This window comes from Oncorhynchus masou, chromosome 17 (genome assembly GCF_036934945.1).
Source record: "Oncorhynchus masou masou isolate Uvic2021 chromosome 17, UVic_Omas_1.1, whole genome shotgun sequence".
NCBI lineage: Eukaryota > Metazoa > Chordata > Actinopteri > Salmoniformes > Salmonidae > Oncorhynchus > Oncorhynchus masou.
In genome coordinates this window covers 16,621,768-16,642,809 of record NC_088228.1, presented here as the reverse complement: position 1 = coordinate 16,642,809, position 21,042 = coordinate 16,621,768, and the positions used below count along the sequence as shown (strand labels likewise).

General features: G+C 50.5%; 1 protein-coding gene across 1 annotated transcript in view; it reads right to left on the bottom strand.

Moving 5' to 3' along the window:
• The window catches only part of LOC135558619 (eukaryotic translation initiation factor 4 gamma 1-like), a 51,198-nt gene that overhangs the window by 9,042 nt on the left and 21,114 nt on the right, over positions 1-21,042 (bottom strand). Inside the window, 14 exon segments of the mRNA XM_064992561.1 lie at positions 438-563; positions 2,136-2,308; positions 2,921-3,045; positions 3,245-3,588; positions 8,639-8,738; positions 13,643-13,772; positions 14,105-14,235; positions 14,238-14,421; positions 16,584-16,688; positions 16,894-17,127; positions 17,449-17,595; positions 17,831-18,232; positions 18,975-19,118; positions 19,387-19,520. Coding sequence (XP_064848633.1) covers positions 438-563; positions 2,136-2,308; positions 2,921-3,045; positions 3,245-3,588; positions 8,639-8,738; positions 13,643-13,772; positions 14,105-14,235; positions 14,238-14,421; positions 16,584-16,688; positions 16,894-17,127; positions 17,449-17,595; positions 17,831-18,232; positions 18,975-19,118; positions 19,387-19,520 — 2,479 coding nt within the window.

Genomic DNA, 21,042 nt, shown 5'->3' with positions numbered 1-21,042 from the left:
TCGCTAGAATCTTTTACCAATAGAAGTCGCTGGAGGGGTCTGAAAACTTGCTAAATATTGTAGGCAACACTTGCCGTGTGTCAAATGGCTTAGTAGCATATAAGCCTACAGTAGCTCTGATTGGCTATGGCGCACTGGTCTACGTGGACTCCAGTCCTGGACAAGACAGATGTTTTTATTAGGATGTATTTACAGCAGTATCTATTCATTGTCCAAACACAGGTCAGCTATCTCATTCTATATTGCTATAGACTTTTTCACAAATTACTATCATTCCCAAACAACTATGAATTTATGAAAAGTGAAAATTACCATCTCTTGTCAGAGAACTATTCATCAATAAGTGAAGCATCAGTCAAAGCCTTCTGGCATCAACACTTACATGACAGTGACCTCCAGAGTTTGGGCCTACGCAGCCTATAAAGTCTGGGCCTCACCTGAAGAGCTGTCCCATGGGGATGCCTCCCTCGTGGAGCATGGGGTTGATGAGCTCAGACAGGTATTGCCAGATGTGGGGGATGTCTATGGCCATGTCCTCAGCCACTTCCAGGATCTCTTGGAGCCTATGATGAAAACACACAACCAGGTGAAAACCTTACTCATAGCATACACACATGCACTAACATGGACTCTTCTAAATTATTTTCTCTAACAAGCACACAGTACATTTGTGGCACTGCTCTGTCGACACCCAATAGATGTGGGAGTTTATCAAAATTGGGTTTGTTTTCAAAATTCTTTGTGGGTCTGTGTAATCTGAGGAAAATATGTCTCTCTAATATGGTCATACATTTGGCAGGAGGTTAGGAAGTGCAGCTCAGCTTCCACCTCATTTTGTGGGCAGTGAGCACATAGCCTGTCTTCTCTTGAGAGCCATGTCTGCCTACTGCGGCCTTTCTCAATAGCAATGCTATGTTCACTGAGTCTATACATAGTCAAAGATTTCCATAAATTTTGGGTCAGTCACAGTGGTCAGGTATTCTGACACTGTGTACTCTGTTTAGGGCCATATAGCATTCTAGTTTGCTCTGATTTTTTGTTAATTCATTCTAATGTGTCAAGTAATTATCTTTTTGTTTTCTCATGATTTGTTTGGATCTAATTGTGTTGCGGTCCTAGGGCTCTGTGGGGTGTGTTTGTGAACAGAGCCCAAGGACCAGCTTGCTTAGGGGACTCTTCTCCAGGTTCATCTCTGTAGGTGATGGTTTTGTTATGAAGGTTTGGGAATCGCTTCCTTTTCGGTGGTTGTAGAATTTAATGTCTCTTTCCTGGATATTGATCATTAGCGGGTTTGGGCCTAATTGTGACTCGTTTCAGGAAACTAGGCGTATGTCGGGCGTCACTACTTCACATTTGAAAGTAAACTTAATTTTTTTTAAATCAAAATGTGTTTATTGGCAGAAATGCCTTCTGGAACATATGAACTTCCATGTGCCTTAATAACAAACCTGTAACACATCTGTAAAAACAAATACAATTGTTAAAATTACGAGCCTAGTTGGTTTAGCCACAGAATAAAGGACGCAACCTTCCCGCTAGCCATGATTGGTTGAGATAATGAGTGGGCTGGACATGCCAAGAGACGAGTTCGGATTGGTCTGCCATGTAAAACGCTTCTGCCTAGAATGAGCTGGTCAGTATGTGTAGGTAATACTTTCTGACGCAGCTTTAAAAAATATATATATCACGTAGTAGAACTGCATAAGTGTTGCTCTCCACTTTCTGGAGGACCGAGTTTTAAAATCAGTGGAATTAGAGTATCGTAGCTAAGGAGAAAATTCTAGCGTTTGATTGCAAATATGCAGACGGAGTCGAACATACAGAAGGCTGTGTTGTATAAACACCTGTCTCCGGATTACATCTTCAAACTAAGGGCAATCATGGCATCTGTGACAGAGAGGGAGAAGCATTCATCCATGTATAACAGGTAAGAGAGTCTAGCTGGCTACATTTTCAGATATTACGCGTTTAAAATTGTCAGAAAGTGGTTTTCTTTTTAAATTTCTCCCTCCCTCCCACCCAGCCCTCTCTCTCCCTACCCCCCTCCCTCGCTCTTCCCCTGACCTCCCCAGTCTGTCTCTCTCTCTAGCACACAACCTGGTCTCTAGGGAAGTACTACACATACTCCCCCTTACCCTTTGTAGTACTCTGTTGTGGGCAGGGTGCCAGCCTTGATGAGCTGGTGCAGCAGCAGGCCCATGCGTTCTCTGGCGATGGCGCTGCGCTCCAGAGTGTTCTCCAGACCGTTCCGCACAAACACAAAGAGCAGCGGGGCGCTGTTCAGCTCCACTACACACTGCAGTGCCTCCTACAGGGCCGGAGGGGGAAGGACAGGAGTTTAGTATACAGCAGTTAGCTTTACTATGGCCTCCAAATGTGTGTGTTTATATTTGTCATTGACATGAAACTGATGATGCGTGAGTGAGCATGTCATTGAGATGGGTGTGTGTGTGTACCTTCATGTCATTGAGATAGGTGTGTGTGTGTGTGTGTGTGTGTGTGTACCTTCATGTCATTGAGATAGGTGTGTGTGTGTGTGTGTGTACCTTCATGTCATTGAGATGGGTGTGTGTGTGTACCTTCATGTCATTGAGATAGGTGTGTGTGTGTGTGTGTACCTTCATGTCATTGAGATGGGTGTGTGTGTGTACCTTCATGTCATTGAGATGGGTGTGTGTGTGTACCTTCATGTCATTGAGATGGGTGTGTGTGTGTACCTTCATGTCATTGAGATGGGTGTGTGTGTGTGTGTGTGTGTGTGTACCTTCATGTCATTGAGATGGGTGTGTGTGTGTGTGTGTGTACCTTCATGTCATTGAGATGGGTGTGTGTGTGTACCTTCATGTCATTGAGATAGGTGTGTGTGTGTGTGTGTGTGTGTACCTTCATGTCATTGAGATAGGTGTGTGTGTGTGTGTACCTTCATGTCATTGAGATGGAGGTACTCCTCGATGATGGCGCTGGATTTCTTCTCCAGCTCCTCCTCGGTCACGGCCGGTTTGGTCGGAGCATCAGGGGGAGGGGTGTGGGCTGTCTCACGCTTCACTGCACAGATACAACACAAAACCATAGTCAGATTAACACACACTAGTATATACTAACACAGACAATTATACATAACCACACAATTATACACTAACACACATCACACACTAAGAGTGTATAAATGTATCCAATGTGAGCGCATGTGTGGATGTGTATGTGTTGTAGTGTGTGTATGCAGTCTGTGTGTATAATCTCCTACCAACAACCTCCTTGCTGGGAGCCCTGTCCCGGCTACCGCTGCCTCCCCGGCTACGGCTGCCTCCCTGGCTACCGCTGCCTCCCCGGTCTCTGCTGCCTCCCTGGTCTCTGCTGCCTCCCTGGTCTCTGCTGCCTCCCCGGTCTCTGTCGTCAGTCATGCTGGCTACGCGCCGGACGGGGGGTTCCGTAGGGGTGCAACTATCGCCCCTACGCTCCTCTGTCTCACGGCTGAAGCTGCGCTTAGTGATAGGGGGGCGGGCGTCGCGACTGCCACCACGCTCGTCGCGACTGCTGTCGTGCCGCTCGAAGCGGTCAAACCTGTCACGGTCACGACTGGAGCTGGACCTACAGAAGGGGGGAGAGAGAGAGCAAGTTTTGCGAGGGGAGAGAGCGAGCTTTATGATGGGGGGAAGAGCGGTACAAGAGAGAGGGGAGAGAGCGATCGTTACGAGAGAGAGAGCGGTCGTTACGAGCGAGAGAAAGCGATTGTTACGAGAGAGAGTGAGATCGTTACGAGAGAGCGATCGTTACGAGAGAGAGCGATCGATCGTTACGAGAGAGAGAGCGCGATCGTTACGAGAGAGAGCGATCGTTACGAGAGAGAGAGCGATTGTTACGAGAGAGAGAAAGCGCGATCGTTACGAGAGAGCGATCGATCGTTACGAGAGAGAGAGCGCGATCGTTACGAGAGAGAGAGCGCGATCGTTACGAGAGAGAGAGCGATCGTTACGAGAGAGAGAGAGCGATCGTTACGAGAGAGAGAGAGCGATCGTTACGAGAGAGAGAGCGATCGTTACGAGAGAGAGCGATCGTTACGCGAGAGAGAGCGATCGTTACGAGCGATCGTACGAGGGGGGCGGTAGAGAGAGAGCGTCGTTGAGAGAGCGATCGTTACGAGAGAGAGCGATCGTTACGAGAGAGAGCGATCGTTACGAGAGAGAGCGATCGTTACGAGAGAGAGCGATCGTTACGAGAGAGAGCGATCGTTACGAGAGAGAGAGCGATCGTTACGAGAGAAGAGCGAGCGATCGTTACGAGAGAAGAGCGAGAGCGATCGTTACGAGAGAGAGAGCGATCGAGAGCGTCGTTACGAAGAGAAGAGAGAGAGCGATCGTTCACGAGAAGAGTCGATCAGAGAGCGTCGTACGAGAGACGAGAGAGAAGATCGATCGTTACGAGAGAGAGAGAGCGATCGTTACGAGAGAGAGCGATCGTTGAGAGAGAGCGATCGTTACGAGAGAGAGTCGATCGTTACGAGAGAGAGCGATCACACATGAGAGAGGGGGCGAAGAGAGAGAGCGATCGTTACGAGAGAGAGAGCGATCGTTCTGAGAGAGAGCGATCGTTACGAGAGAGAGCGATCGTTACGAGAGAGAGCGATCGTTACGAGAGAGAGAGCGATCGTTACGAGAGAGAGCGATCGTTACGAGAGAGAGCGATCGTTACGAGAGAGAGAGCAATCGTTACGAGAGAGCGATCGTTACGAGAAAGCGATCGTTACGAGAGAGAGAAGCGATCGTTACGAGAGAGCGATCGATCGTTAGAGAGAGAGAGCGATCGATCGTTACGAGAGAGAGCGATCGTTACGAGAGAGAAGCGAGCGAGGAGAGAGAAGCGATCGTTACTAGAGAGAGAGCGATCGTTACGAGAGAGCGATCGTTTCTGGCGAGAGAAGCGATCGTTCTGAGCGAGAGAGCGATCGTTACGAGAGAGAGCGATCGTTAGAGAGAAGCGATCGTTAGAGAAAGAGAGCGATCGTTACGAGAGAAGCGATCGTTTGAGAGAGAGAGCGATCGTTACGAAGAGAGAGAGCGATCGTTACGAGAGAGCGATCGTTACGAGAGAGAGAGCGATCGTTATCGAAGAAGAGCGAAGCGATCGTTACGAGAGAGAAGAGAGAAGCGATCGTTAGAGAAGAGCGAGAGCGATCGTTACGAGAGAAGAGCGAGAGCGATCGTTACGAGAGAGAGCGATCGTTACGAGAGAGAGAGCGATCGTTACGAGAGAGAGAGCGATCGTTACGAGAGAGAGCGATCGTTACGAGAGAGAGCGATCGTTACGAGAGAGCGATCGTTACGAGAGAGAGCGATCGTTACGAGAGAGAGCGATCGTTACGAGAGAGAGCGATCGTTACGAGAGAAAAGCGGCGATCGTTACGAGAGAGATCGTTACGAGAGCGAGCGATCGTTACGAGAGAGAGAGTATGTGTAGATCGTTACGAGAGAGAGAGCGATCGTTACGAAGCGGCGTGTAGAGAGGGGGGGAGAGAACGCGTAGAGAGGGGGGAGAGAACGCGTAGAGAGGGGGGAGAGAGCGTTATGGCGAGAGGGGGAGAAAGCGTTACGAGAGAGGGGGAGAGAGCGATCGTTACGAGAGAGAGCGATCGTTACGAGAGAGAGGGGGAGAGAGCGATCGTTACGAGAGAGAGCGATCGTTACGAGAGAGAGAGCAATCGTTACGAGAGAGAGAGAGCGATCGTTACGAGAGAGAGAGAGCGATCGTTACGAGAGAGAGAGATCGTTACGAGAGAGAGAGTGATCGTTACGAGAGAGAGAGCGATTGTTACGAGAGAGAGTGATCGTTAGAGAGAGCGATCGTTACGAGAGAGAGAGCGATCGTTACTAGAGAGAGCGATCGTTACTAGAGAAGCGATCGTTACGAAGAGAGAAGCGATCGTTACTAGAGAGCGATCGTTACGAGAGAGAGAGAGCGATCGTTACGAGAGAGAGCGATCGTTACGAAGAGCGATCGTTAGAAGCGATCGTTACGAGAGAGAGCGATCGTTACGAGAGAGAGCGATCGTTACGAGAGAGAGCGATCGTTACGAGAGAGCGATCGTTACGAGAGAGAGCGATCGTTACGAGAGAGCGATCGTTACGAGAGAGAGCGATCGTTACGAGAGAGAGCGATCGTTACGAGAGAGAGCGATCGTTACGAGAGAGAGCCGAGCGATCGTTACGAGAGAGAGATCGTTACGAGAGAGAGCGATCGTTACGAGAGAGAGAGAGTATGTGTAGATCGTTACGAGAGAGAGCGATCGTTACGGCGTGTAGAGAGGGGGGGAGAACGCGCGAGAGGGGAGAAACGCGTAGAGAGGGGGAGAGCGTTATGAGCGAGAGGGGGAGAGAGAGCGTTAGAGAGCGAGAGGAGAGAGCGATCGTTACGAGAGAGAGAGCGATCGTTACGAGAGAGAGAGCGATCGTTACGAGAGAGAGCGATCGTTACGAGAGAGAGCGATCGTTACGAGAGAGAGAAGCGATCGTTACGAGAGAAAGAGAGAGCGATCGTTACGAGAGAGAGAGAGCGATCGTTACGAGAGAGAGAGAGCGATCGTTACGAGAAAGAGAGAGCGATCGTTACGAGAGAGAGCGATCGTTCGAGAGAGAGAGCGAGAGAGCGATCGTTAGAGAGAGAGCGATCGTTACGAGAGAGAGAGAAGCGATCGTTACGTTAGAGAGCGAGAGAGAGAAGCGATCGTTACGAGAGAGAGAGCGATCGTTACGAGAGAGAGCGATCGTTACGAGAGAGAGAGCGATCGTTACGAGAGAGAGCGACGAGAGAGAGCGATCGTTAGCGATGAAAGGGGGGAGAAAGAGCGATCGTTACGAGAGAGAGAGCGATCGTTACGAGAGAGAGAGCGATCGTTACGAGAGAGAGCGATCGTTACGAGAGAGAGAGCGATCGTTAGAGAGAGAGCGATCGTTACGAGAGAGAGAGCGATCGTTAGAGAGCGAGCGATCGAGAGCGAAAGCGATGCGAGAGAGAGAGAGCGATCGACGAAAGAGAGAGCGATCGTTACGAGAGAGAAGCGATCGTTACGAGAGAGAAGCGATCGTTACGAGAGAGAGATCGATCGAGAGAGAGCGATCGTTACGAGAGAGAGAGCGATCGTTACGAGAGAGAGAGCGATCGTTACGAGAGAGAGCGAGAGAGAGCGAGAGAGAGCGATCGTTACGAGAGAAGCGATCGTTACGAGAGAGAGAGCGATCGATCGAGAGAGAGAGAGAGCGATCGTTAGAGAGAGAGCGATCGTTACGAGAGAGAGAGCGATCGTTACGAGAGAGAGAGCGATCGTTACGAGAGAGAGAGAGAGCGATCGTTACGAGAGAGAGAGCGATCGTTACGAGAGAGAGCGATCGTTACGAGAGAGAGAGCGATCGTTACGAGAGAGAGCGATCGTTACGAGAGAGAGAGCGATCGTTACGAGAGAGAGAGATCGTTACGAGAGAGAGAGCGATCGTTACGAGAGAGCGATCGTTATGAGAGAGAGAGCGATCGCTACGAGAAAGAGCCGAGCGATCGCTACAAGAGAGAGAGCGATCGTTACGAGAGAGAGCGATCGTTACAAGAGAGAGAGCGATCGTTACGAGAGAGAGCGATCGTTATGAGAGAGAGAGAGCGATCGCTACGAGAAAGAGTCGAGCGATCGTTACAAGAGAGAGAGCGATTGTTACGAGAGAGAGAGAGAGCGATTGTTACGAGAGAGAGCGATCGTTACGACGGGGCGTGAAAGAGGGGGAGAGAACGCGTAGAGAGGGGGAGAGAACGCGTAGAGAGGGGGAGAGAACGTGTAGAGAGGGGAGAGAGAACGCGTAGAGAGGGGGAGAGAACGCGTAGAGAGGGGGAGAGAGCGCGTAGAGAGGGGGCGAGAGCGCGTAGAGAGGGGGAGAGAGCGCGTAGAGAGGGGGAGAGAGCGCGTAGAGAGGGGGGAGAGAGAGCGTAGACAGGGGGGAGAGAGCGTAGAGAGGGGGAGAGAGAGCGTAGAGAGGGGGGAGAGAGCGCGTAGAGAGAGGGGAGAGAGCGCGTAGAGAGGGGGGAGAGAGCGCGCGAGAGGGGGAGAGAGCGCGTAGAGAGGGGGAGAGAGCGCGTAGAGAGGGGGAGAGAGCGCGTAGAGAGGGGGAGAGAGCGCGTAGAGAGGGGGAGAGAGCGCGTAGAGAGGGGGAGAGAGCTCGTAGAGAGGGGGAGAGAGCGCGTAGAGAGGGGGAGAGAGCGCGTAGAGAGGGGGGAGAGAGCGCGTAGAGAGGGGGGAGAGAGCGCGTAGAGAGGGGAGAGCGCGTTAGGAGCGAGAGGGGGAGAGCGCGTTAGGAGCGAGAGGGGGAGAGCGCGTTAGGAGCGAGAGGGGGAGAGAGAGCGAGAGGGGGAGAGAGCCGTTACCAGCGAGAGGGGGAGAGTGCGTTGAGGGAATAGGCGAGAGGAGAGAGATATGAAAGAGGAAAGAAATGATGGGGAGAAATAGAAGAGATGGGAAAGTGGGGGAAGAAAGAGAAAGAGGTAGACAATAGGTGTGTAAGCGAGTCGGGCAGAGAGAAAGAGAGAAGTGGTGGAGATTAAGATCAGGAAGAAAAGGAAGGAAGAATGGAGAGAAAAAAGGAAAAATAGAAAGAGCAGTAGTGACCTCTGGGGTACCCTGCGGTCAGCGTCTGAGGAGGATGCTGGTGGAGCTGACTGCTGCAGGGCAGAGAAACGGTTGCCGGTGGCCGGACGGCCAGTCTCCGCTGCGAGAGAGAGAGAGAAATTATAATTCTATACAAAGAATTTGAAACTTTAAAAGCTGAAGAAAAAACTCGAATATTTATTGGGTGAAAAGCCAAAATGTGCAGTTTTGGCAGCCAAATATGTGTCCTCCTGCAACAACCTGAGGGACAGCCAGTGAAAAGTGCAAAGTAAAGTCGATAATATTTCCCATCTTGTTTTGTCTTTCATACCATGTCATGTGTCTTCTCAGTCATGTTGACACTGGTCCACAACCATTGCTTTAATGTATTGTTGTTCATTAATATTGTTGTTGTTAATGGTAATCCCATGTCCACTACTACTATTATTATTATTATTATTGTTGTTGGTTCGACCATTTATTGCTCTCTCTCTCTCTCTCGCGCTCCCCCTCTCTCTCTCGCGCACGCTCCCCCTCTCTCTCTCTCGCACGCTCCCCCTCTCTCTCTCGCACGCTCCCCCTCTCTCTCTCGCACGCTCCCTCTCTCTCTCGCACGCTCCCTCTCTCTCTCGCGCGCTCCTCCCTCTCTCGCGCGCTCCTCCCTCTCTCGCGCGCTCCTCCCTCTCACTCTCTCTCGCGCTCCTCCCCCTCTCTCGCACTCCTCCCCCTCTCTCTCGCGCTCCTCCCCCTCTCTCTCCTGCGCTCCCCCACTCTCTCTCTCGCGCGCTCCCTCCCTCTCTCTCGCTCCCACGCTCCCTCCCTCTCTCTCTCTCTCTCTCCCTCTCTCTCGCTCCCACGCTCCCTCCCTCTCTCTCTCGCTCCCTCCCTCCCTCCCTCGCTCCGCGCGCTCCTCCCCCTCTCTCTCGCGCTCCTCCCCCTCTCTCTCGCGCTCCTCCCCCTCTCGCTCCTCCCCCTCTCTCTCTCGCTCGCTCCTCCCCCTCTCCCTCTCGCTCCTCCCCGCTCCCTCTCGCGCGCTTCCCCTCCCTCTCGCGCGCGCTCCCTCTCTCTCTCGCTCCCTCCCTCTCTCGCTCCCTCCCTCTCTCTCTCGCTCCCTCCCTCTCTCTAACCTCCCCCTCTCTCTCGCGCGCTCCTCCCCCTCTCTCTCTCGCTCCTCTCGCGCGCGCTCCTCCCCCTCCCTCCCTCCCTCCCTCCCTCTCTCGCTCCCTCCCTCTCTCGCTCCTCCCCCTCTCGCTCCTCCCCCTCTCTCTCTCGCTCCTCCCCCTCTCTCTCTCTCTCGCTCCCTCCCTCTCCCTCCCTCTCTCTCCTCCCCCTCTCTCTCTCGCTCCTCCCCGCTCCCTCTCTCCCCCTCCCTCTCGCGCGCGCCCTCCCCCCTCCCTCCCCCTCTCGCTCCCCCCCTCTCGCGCTCCCCCTCTCGCTCCTCCCCCCCCCCCTCGCGCACGCCCCCTCCCTCTCTCTCTCCCTCCCTCCCCCTCTCGCGCTCCTCCCCCTCCCTCTCTCCTCCCCCTCGCGCTCGCTCCCCCCTCCCTCTCTCCCCCTCCCTCTCTTCTCTCGCGCTCGCTCCCTCCCTCTCTCCTTCCCCCCCCCTCGCGCTCTCCCCCTCCGCGCGCTCCCGCGCTCCCCCCTCGCGCTCCCCCTCCTTCCCCCATCTCTCGCTCCCCCTCCCTCTCTCGCTCCCCCTCTCTCCTCCCCCCCTCGCTCCCCCTCCCTCTCTCCTTCCCCCACCTCGCTCCCCCTCCCTTCTCGCGCTCGCTCCCCCCCCTCCCTTCTCGCGCGCTCCCCCTCCCTCGCGCTCCCCCCCTCCCCCTCTCTCTCTCTCGCTCGCGCCCCCTCCTTCTCTCCCGCCCCTCCCTCTCTCCCTCCCCCTCTCTCCTTTCGCTCCCCCTCCCTCACTCGCGCTCCCCCTCCCTCTCTCCTTCCCCCTCTCTCGCACTCCCTCTCTCCTCCCCCCGCGCTCCCCCTCCCTCTCTCGCGCTCCCCCTCCTTCCCCCTCCCTCGCGCTCCCCCTCCCTCCCTCCCTCCCTCCCTCCCTCTCTCGCTCCCCTCCCCCTCCCTCGCGCCCCTCCCTCTCTCCCTCCCCCTCCCTCTCTCCCTCCCCCCCTCTCTCGCACTCCCCCCTCCCCCTCCCTCACTCGCGCTCCCCCTCCCTCTCTCCTTCCCCCTCTCTCGCACTCCCTCTCTCCCCCCTCGCGCTCCCCCTCCTTCCCCCCTCTCTCCCGCCCCCTCCCTCTCTCCCTCCCCCCCCTCTCACTCGCTCCCCCCTCCCTCACTCGCGCTCCCCCTCTCTCGCACTCCCTCTCTCCCCCCTCGCGCTCCCCCTCCCTCTCTCGCGCTCCCCCTCCTTCCCCCTCTCTCTCTCCCCCTCCCCTCTCTCGCGCGCTCTCCCCCCCGCGCTCCCCCTCCCTCTCTCGCGCTCGCTCCCCCTGGCTCGCGCTCCCCCTCCCTCTCTCGCGCTCGCCCTCCCTCGCGCTCCCCCCTCCCTCTCTCCTTCCCCCCTCGCTCCCCCCCTCCCTTCTCCCGCGCTCGCTCCCCCTCCCTCTCTCCTTCCCCCTCTCGCGCTCCCCCTCCCTTTCTCGCTCCCCCTCCCTCTCTCCTTCCCCCCCTCTCGCGCTCCCCCTCCCCTCTCTCGCTCCCCCTCCCCCTCCCTCTCTCCTTCCCCCTCGCGCTCCCCCTCCCTTTCTCCCTCCCCCTCCCTCTCTCCTCCGCGCGCCCCTCCCCCCCCTCGCGCCCCCTCCCCTTCTCACGGCCCCCCTCTCTCTCGCTCTCCCCCTTCTCTCGCTCGCTCGCTCCCCCCATCTCGCTCGCTCCCCCTTCTCTCGCTCGCTCCGCTCCCCCCATCTCGCTCGCTCCCCCTTCTTCTCTCGCTCGCTCGCTCCCCCCATCTCGCTCGCTCCCCCCATCTCGCTCGCTCCCCCTTCTCGCTCGCGCGCTCCCCCTTCTCGCCCCCCTTCGCGCCCCCCTTCTCGCTCCCGCGCGCTCCCCGTTATCTCTCTCGCGCTCGCTCCCCCCTTATCTCTCTCGCGCTCGCTCGCTCCCCCTTATCGCGCTCGCTCGCCCCCTTATCTCTCTTCGCAATCAGTGGTCGCTCCCCCTTATCTCTCTGCGCGCTCCCCCTCTCTCTCGATAACGTCGGCGCGTTTTTCCCCCTCCCCCGCTTCCCCCCTCGCGCGCTCCCCCCTCCCCCGCGCCTCCCCCGCGCGCGCTCTTGGGTTTGAAGTGCTTTAAATTGCAGACTGGAATTTAGATGTAGCCAAAATTTTAATGATCTTTTCTGTATTTTCATTATTACTGGAAAACGGCTCAATTCTGCCCAACATGCATTAGTTGGTGTATTTCTCTGGACTTGTAGGATTTTCCGACAGAATTCTGCATGTAGGGCTTCAATTGGATGTTTGTCCCATATTTTAAGTCCAGTTTATTGAGTGCCCCCAAACCTCACTTCCATAAAGTGCTATTGGTAGGATTACACTGTCAAATATTTTAGTCCAAATTTGAATTGGGATGTTGATTTTGAATAATTTAATTTTTTATTGCATACATTGCTCTGCGAGTGCATTCACTGCCATATTAAAGTTTCCCGATGCAGATATGGTCAGACCAAGGTAGGTGTAATTTTGTGTGTGTTCAATTAAGGTGTTGTTCAGGGTGAATTTATATTTGTGTTTCTGACATGTTTTTTTTTGGAAAATCATGATTTTACTTTTTTGGAAATTTACTGCCAGGGCCCAATTATGGCAATATTGCTCCAGAATATTAATGTTCTGTTGAAGACCTTCTTTGGTTGGTGATAGTAGTACCAAGTCATCAGCATATAGCAGGTATTTCACCTCTATGTCAAATAGTGTGAGTCCTGGGGCTGGAGATTGGTCCAACATGTCTACTAATTCATTGATATAAATGTTGAAAAGATTTGGACTCAAACTGCAGCCTTGTCTCACACCCCAACATTGTGAAAAAAATTATGTTCTTTGGTTTTTGATTTTTATTGCACACTTGTTTTCTGTGTACATACATTTTATTAAGTCATATACCTTACCACCAAGCCCACTTTGTAGAATTCTGTAGAATAGCCATTCGTGCCAAATCGAATCAAATGCTTTTTTAAAGTCAATAAAGCAAAGCAAAGATTTTGCCCTCTTTTTTTTGGTGGACGTGTTTATTAATTAGTGTGTGTAAGGTGTATATATGGTCAGTAGTGCGATGGTTAGGGAGAAAGCCAACTTGACATTTACTTATTACATTTTTTTCTTGAAGAAAGGTTTCAATTCTTGAACTCAAAATGCTACAGAAAATCTTTCCCAAGTTACTGTTTACGCAAATTCCTCTGTAATTATTGGGGTCTGATTTGTCTCCACTTTTGTGGATAGGTGAGATGAGCCCCTGGTTCCAGACATCAGGGAAGCAGCCAGAAGTTAATACCATGTTGAACAATTTTAGCACAGCATTTTGCAACTCAGGTGTGCTGTTTTTCAGCATTTAATTTCTGATGTCTAGACCACAAGCCTTCTTTAATTTAATAGATTTTAGCTTTTCATTTAGTTCTTGTTGGGTTATTGGGTAATCTAATGGATTTTGGTTGCTCTCTCTCGTGCTCGCTCTCTCTCGTGCTCGCTCTCTCGTGCTCGCTCTCTCGTGCTCGCTCTCTCGTGCTCGCTCTCTCGAATGCAAATGAATTACGTAAAAATCATACAATGTGATTTTCTGGATTTTTTTTAGATTCCGTCTCACAGTTGAAGTGTACCTATTATAAAAAAATTACAGACCTCTACATGCTGTGTAAGTAGGAAAACCTGCAAAATCGACAGTGTATAAAATACTTGTTCTCCCCACTGTATATATTTTTTTAAATAGCCAAATCGGTGTCCAGAAATACAGATTTCTAATTGTTATGAAAACTTGAAAAATCGGCTTAAATTATTCGGTCATTCCGATTAATCGGTCAACCTATAGTCTCCAAGAGACTCCATGTTTAGTCTTGCCCGTGTGTGTGTTTGAACGTGCCCCTACCTGGTTCAGCTCCGGTGGCAGGCTTGGCTCCTGTGGTGCCTCCACTGCTGCCCTTGCCCCAGCTGCCCCACATGCCCTTACCCCCGAGCTGGGGAGCAAGAAGCTGGTTGCTGAAGTCCAGAGCACCAGGCTAGTGGGGGAAGAGGTCAAAAGGTTAAGAGAGCAGAGGTGATATACCAAAATGATATCCATCTCAGTGGGTCTTGACTTGGTAAAACATCTGATGAAACATGTCTAATAAAGTAAAGGAAGTCCAACCAGCATGGCATCCAGACAACACAACTCTCCACCTTGTCATGCTCTATATGGCAAATACAAAAAGCATCCTTGTGAGCCACAAAAAGGCAATATGTACGATTTTGTTTACATTCCCACCCAGAATGAGGAACCCCATGTGTTGGTAATGTAGTGAAAACACAGGTTCCTTTAGTAGTTCTAAACATTAAGAAACTCTCCCCTCACCTTAGTGATCTTGCTGAGCCGGCTGGTATCGATGGGTCTGTTCTTGGTGGAGATGGGCACTGTGTTCCAGCCCTCGTCCTGGGGCTGGCTGCCCCTTCCCACCTGCTGGCCCCGCGGCCCACCTGATCCCTTCCTCCTCTGTCTCCCCCCCTCCCGTCTCTTCCCCCTCCACCACCTCCTCGTCCTCCTCCGTCGTTCCTTGACATGAGCTGCTGCTGAACCTTGACCTGCTGCATGTGTTCCTCCTGCTCAGCATCCTTGTGGATCTGGTCAATGGTCTTAGGACCCTGCTCCCCCCGCCGGGGCACCCAGCCACTCTGGTGGAGGGAGAGGGAGGGAGATGACTCTTTAAAGTCTAAGATAAGCAATGCTGCTTCAGGGCCATATGGTTCATTACTATGGTAATTACTGTGATGCCATGATGGTAATGATACTATTTCACAGGAGACAAATAAATGGAAGGAGGAAAAGCGAAAGAAAGCTAGAGAGAGAGAAAGAGAGAGATACTTGAATCAGTTATAGAACCCATTGCACTTCATAGTTGTGAGGTCTGGGGTCCACTCACCAACCAAGAATTCACAAAATGGGACAAACACCAAATTGAGACTCTAGATGCAGTGTACAACATAAAACACCAAATAATGCATTCAGAGCAGAATGAGGCTAATGATCAAAACCCAGATAAGAGCTGTTCAATTCTACAACCAACTAAAAGGAAGCGATTCCCAAACGTCCCTTTTTCAAGACCCTGTCGTTTAAAGACATTTGGAATTTTACGAATTAACTCCAAATAAATCCAATAACTTCACATCTCCATTGTAAAGGGTTTACACACCGTTTCCCATGCTTCCCACCTGTGGGTCATTAAGACACTAACAGCTTGCAAACAGTAGGCACAGTTATGAAAACTTAGGACACTAGAGACGCCTTTCTACTGACTGAAAAACACCAAAAGAAATCTGCGTGAACGTGCCTTAGGTGTGCTGCAATGAGGCTTGAGGAATGCAGATGAGGCCAGGCAAGAAATTGCAATGTGCGTACTGTGAGACGCCTAAGACAGCGCTACGTTGAGACACGACAGACAGCTAATCGTCCTCGCAGTGGCAGACCACATGTAACAACACCTGCACAGGATCGGTACATCCGAACATCACACCTGTGGGACAGGTACAGGATGGCAACAACTGCCCGAGTTACACCAGGAACGCACAATTCCTCCATCAGTGCTCAGACTGTCCGCAATAGGCTGAACTGAGGGCTTGTAGGTCCTCACCAGTGTAGTTCTCACCAGTCCTCACTTGTAGGTCCTCACCAGACATCACCGGCAACGTCACCTATGGGCACAGCCCCACCGTTGCTGGACCAGACAGGACTGGCAAAAAGTGCTTTTCACTGACGAGTCACGGTTTTGCCTCACCATGGGTGAAGGTCGGATTCATGTTTATCATCGAAGGAATGAGCTTTACACCGAGGCCTGTACTCTGGAGCGGGATCGATTTGGAGGTGGAGGGTCCGTCATGGTCTGGGGCGGTGTGTCACAGCATCATCGGACTGAGCTTGTTGTCATTGCAGGCAATCTCAACACTGTGCGCTACAGGGAAGACATCGTTCTCCCTCATGTGGTACCCTTCCTGCAGGCTCATCCTGACATGACCCTCTAGCATGACAAATCCACCAGCCATACTGCTCGTTCTGTGTGTGATTTCCTGCAAGACAGGAATGTCAGTGTTCTGCCATGGCCAGCGAAGATCCCAAATCTCAATCCCATTGAGCTCGTCTGGGACCTGTTGGATCGGAGGGTGAGGGCTAGGGCCATTCCCCCCCAGAAATGTCCGGAAACTTGTTGGTGCCTTGGTGGAAGAGTGGGGTAACATCTCACAGCAAGAACTGGCAAATCTGGTGCAGTCCATTAGAAGATGCACTGCAGTACTTAATGCAGCTGGTGGCCACACCAGATTCTGACTGTTACTTTTGATTTTGAACCTCCCTTTGTTCAGGGACACATTATTCAATTTCTGTTATGTCTGTGGAACTTGTTCAGTTTATGTCTCAGCTGTTGAATCGTGTTATGTTCATACAACTATTTACACATGCTAAGTTTGCTGAGAATAAATGCAGTTGACAATGAGAGGACGTTTCTTTTTTTGTTGCGTTTACAACCCATATTTATGTTTATTTATTTTCCCTTCTGTGCTTTAACGATTTGCAAATCATTAGAACACTATATAGACATATGATCATATGTTCAGTTTTTTTCTTGTTTATTTCACTTTTGTTTATTGTCCATTTCTCTTTTTTTGGCAATTTAAACGTTTCCCATGTCAATAAAGCCCTCTGAAATGAATGAGAGAGATAAAGTGCAAGGAAGATACAGAAAGATGGAGGAAGAGAGAAAGACGGCGAGAAAATGAGTAGAAACGAGGACAACGAGAAAGGAAGAGAACATTGCACAGAGAGGGATGGGGGGGTGTAGTTGTACCCGTCTGAGGTCGATGACGTCCTGCAGCATGAAGCGGATCCGAGATGAGGTCTTCTTCTCCTTGATGATCTTGTCCATCTGGGCAAAGTACTGGTCCATACGGGGCTGAGGGGGGTCAGAGGGACAGTCAGACTGGGGGCGGGTGGGTGTGGCCATTCTAATTTCCGTAAAGGTAATTATGTCAGTGTGAGTGTGTGTCTGCTCCTGTGTGTGTGTGTGCCCATCTAACTGTGTGTGTGTGTGTGTGTGTGTGTGTGTGTGTGTGTGTGTGTGCGCGCGCGTCTCTCGCTCTCTTCCTCTCTCTGCGTACCTTGGCTTTCTCAAAGTCCAGGTCCTTGCCGATGGTGGACAGCAGTCTACAGAGGCACTCCAGCGACTCCTCGTCGTGGTTCTTCAGCAGCTTGACGATGCAGTCGTGCATGATGGCCTCCGTCAGCATCTTCAGCTTGAACAGCTCACCGATGAACTTGATGTTGCCCAGCGACCGCCGCCGCGCCTTGTCTTTGGCCTCCTCCAGCGTCGCCTTCAGACCAGCTTTCTCCTCCTGGGAAACGAGAGGTCCGAGGTTAGTTTGAAAGTTCACAAAGGAGGGTGAAACAGAATGGAAACGCATCTATTACACAGGTTGTCTATCAAAGTAGTTTGTTGAATCTTGAATTATAAAAAAGAATGGCAGCATCTATTTTCAATATTACACATCGAACCCCCCACCCTCCCCAAAAAAGCCACTTCTTGATAATTAATTTGAGGAAAAATGTACTTGAAAGGCTTGTGATGTGTTCTCACCGAGCCATCTTAAGAAGAATGCATGCATGTCGCGTTTGCTAAATGACTATATTGTCATGTGAAATGAATCCTCCCCTACCTCTTTGGCAGCCTCCATCTCCTTCTGTTTGGCCTCAAAGATGACGTCATCATCCTGGTCCTTCTCAAACTCTTTCTGACAGCGGTTGAGCAGCAGCTTGCGGAAGTTTACAGTCACTCCCGGCTTGTCTGTGGTGGGCACTTTCAACTAGAAAGAGCCAATGAAAAGGAAACAAGGAGAAATACTAGTTTACTTCAAGGTCTGTTTGGTTTATGTCCAGTAGAATAAAGACAGAATCAAAGGAAAGCAGAGGGCTTGTCCTCAGCTCCTTGTGTTGTTAAATTTCATCAATAGACTGCAATGGTCCAAACACAAGGCTCAACATAGAGGGAGAGAAAGGAAATAAAAAGACTAAGACGGACTGCCCAAACACTTCACTCACCCCCATAAGGCAGCGGCACATGTTTGCGTAGGCCACAGAGAAGTTGGGCTCGGAGATGGCCTTCTCAAAGATCAGGTCGATCACTCCCTTCAGCCGCTCCTCCGTGTCGATGGTCAGCTCTGTGACCTGTTTCATCAGTTGCTGGAACATCTGGGGGGTCAGCTTGTTGAGGATGGAGCGGACCCTCTTGAACAGCTCCTGGGTCTTGGCCTGCTCGGGGTCGTCGCTCTCCTCATCCTCGGGGGCGGCGCCTCGGCCCCGGGTCACAGCCTTCTTCACTGCGGGCTTCCAGGCCTTCTCCGCCTTGTTGAGCTCCACTTCACCACCTAGCGATGAGGAGATTGTGATGATCTTGCGGGGCTCCTTGCGCTGGCCCTGCTGGGAGCGCCGTGGTCCGGGGGGCTGGGGGAAGATGAGATATAGATTGGAAGGGGAGAGAGAGTGGTAGGGAGAAAGAGGGAGGAGAAAGAGATATAAAGAGGTAGGAGATGAGGTCTATGAACTCAACAAACACACCGGGCTGTCAATCATACACTACCAGAGCACAGTTTTAGACAGAAACAAGGTCGAGAGCAGGGCCAGTTCCACTCAACGGAAGTCTTAGAACACCATTCAATGGTTATCTTTAAATGCTCACAATAAATCATTGGTTGATGATCAAATCAAATCACTTGTTTTAAAGAAACGTGACAAAAAAGGGTGCATCCAATGATATCTCCTTTCTCCTGAAGTGTGCACTAATTCACTACTTCCCACAAATTGAATAGCATTAGATTGTTAGAGGCATGGGCTAGTGGGAGTTTCCACCATATTTTTTACACCAGTAATTTCCTTTCAAATCAGTAAACATGGGAGGAAGGATAGAGAGACATTTGGAGAGTGACGTACTATGTACTATGACTAATGCTCTCCAAGAGACACGGACACACACACACACCAACAGCCCACATACTTAATAAATTCTGACGAACACACACAGAAAACACATAGAACCAACATAAAGAAATAGAACACTATAATGGGCATCCTATTAACATGACCAAACAATCATCCATCTTGGTCCTGAATTATAGGATCTCTATACACTGACCATAGAGTTAGAGGACACTATGCAGACACACACCCAACACACTGCCATACTCACTCCCAGGTGGTCCCTTCCAGGGCCCCGTGGTCCCCCTCCCCCAGAGGACTGTCTACCCAGGTTACCCATGAAGGCGGGGGTGAAGTCTGGCCCGGCGTTCATGTTGCGACCCGGCTCCGCTGGGCGCATGGGGGTCTTATTCGCCTACACAGAGAAAGAGAGAATTATGTACCTATGATTTTGACATTGGATTGTCATTGAAATTAACATTGGGACAGAGATACTAGAAAAGCACATGATTGAGACATGGGAGGTGTTAAAATCCACATAAAAACAAAAAACTAAAATTTGTACTAGAGCATAATCCCTTTAATTTCATAACACTTATTAGAACAATACCTTTAACTGTGTGCCTATAAAATCACCATACTGGATCAGAAAATTTCTTAATTAATTTGATGGTATAGTTTACCTTATCTAGCACAACATCTGTGATGAGAGGCAGGCCCTCAGGCTTGTTCATGCTGGCACTAATGAACTGGCAACCCAGCAGGAACTCCCTGTCATACCTCTTCTTCTCCTCTGGGTCGATAGGCTTCCATTGCTCTGTTGGGAGGAAAGGGTGGAGGAGCGGGAGAGTTTGAATTGGCTACAAAGGACTCTTTATACTGCTTAGGTGTTGTAACACACCCAACCCAAGCTCTCAGACTACTCTTGAAGAGACATATATTTCATTAGGGATAACGCTGGCCATACACATGAGTAATGGGGATCTTTGACAGTAGCTAGGTTTCCATTCAATTTGTGATAGATTTTCATGCAAATATTATAATATCCGCCTTAACAAAATATGTAAATTTTCCTTCCTGAGGTTTGTTTCCATCAGAACAGAACGGCAGATAAAAGGCTGTGCTTGATGACGTAGTGCACGTAAAAACAAATTTTGCACTAAAGTACTCATGTACCGAATAAAAAAACGAAACAAGTTCAATGTGTTTCCATTGCATTTTCCAGTCCATCGATGGTTGTCACAAAAACTGTTTGGGCAAACTTGCCCAATCTGGTTTTTGCACATGCACTCTAGACTAGAGGTCGACCGATTAATCGGCATATGCGATTAAATAGGGCCGATTTCAAGTTTTCATAACAATCGGTAATTGTTATGGACGGCGATTACATTGCAATCCTTGAGGAGACTGTGGCAGGCTGACCACCTGTAACACGAGTGCAGCGTCAAAAGGACCTTGTGGCTGCAATGAGCCAAGGTACGTTGCTAGCTAGCGTTAAATGGATCTTAAAAAAACAATCAATCTTTACATAATCACTAGTTAACCTAGTAATATCATCAACCATGTGTAGTTAACTAGCTTGTCCTGTGCTGCATTTAATCAATGGCTGTTACTTTATCATCGAATCACAGCTTACTTTGCCAAACGGGTGATGATTTAAAAAGCACATTCGTTGCACAAATGTACCTAACCATAAACATCAATGCCCATCTTTAAATCAATACACAGAAGTATATTTTTTTAATCTCCATATTTAGTTAAAAGAAATGCATGTTAGCAGGCAATATTAACGAGGGAAATTGTGTCGCTTCTCTTGCGTTCTGTGCAAGCAGAGTCAGGGTATAATGCAGCAGTTTGGGCCGCCTGGATCGTTGCGAACTGTGTGAAGACCATTTCTTCCTAACAAAGACAGTAATTAATGTCAGAATTGTACATAATTATGACATAAAAGTTGTGCAATGTAATAGCAATATTTAGACTTAGGGTTGCCACCCATTCGATAAAATATGGAATGGTTCCGTATTTCACTTAAAGTATAAACGTTTTGTTTTTCAAAATGATAGTTTCCGGATTTGACCATATTAATGACCAAAGGCTCGTATTTCTGTGGTTATTATATTATTATACTATAATTTGATATTTGATAGAGCAGTCCGAGCGGTGGTAGGCAGCAGCGAGCTCGTAAGCATTAATTCAAACTTTACTGCGTTTGCCAACGCAGCACTTCGCAATGCTTGTTTACAGCGCTGTTTATGACTTCAGGCCTATCAACTCCCGAGATTAGGCTGGAAATACTAAAGTGCCTATAAGAACATCCAATAGTCAAAAGATACATGAAA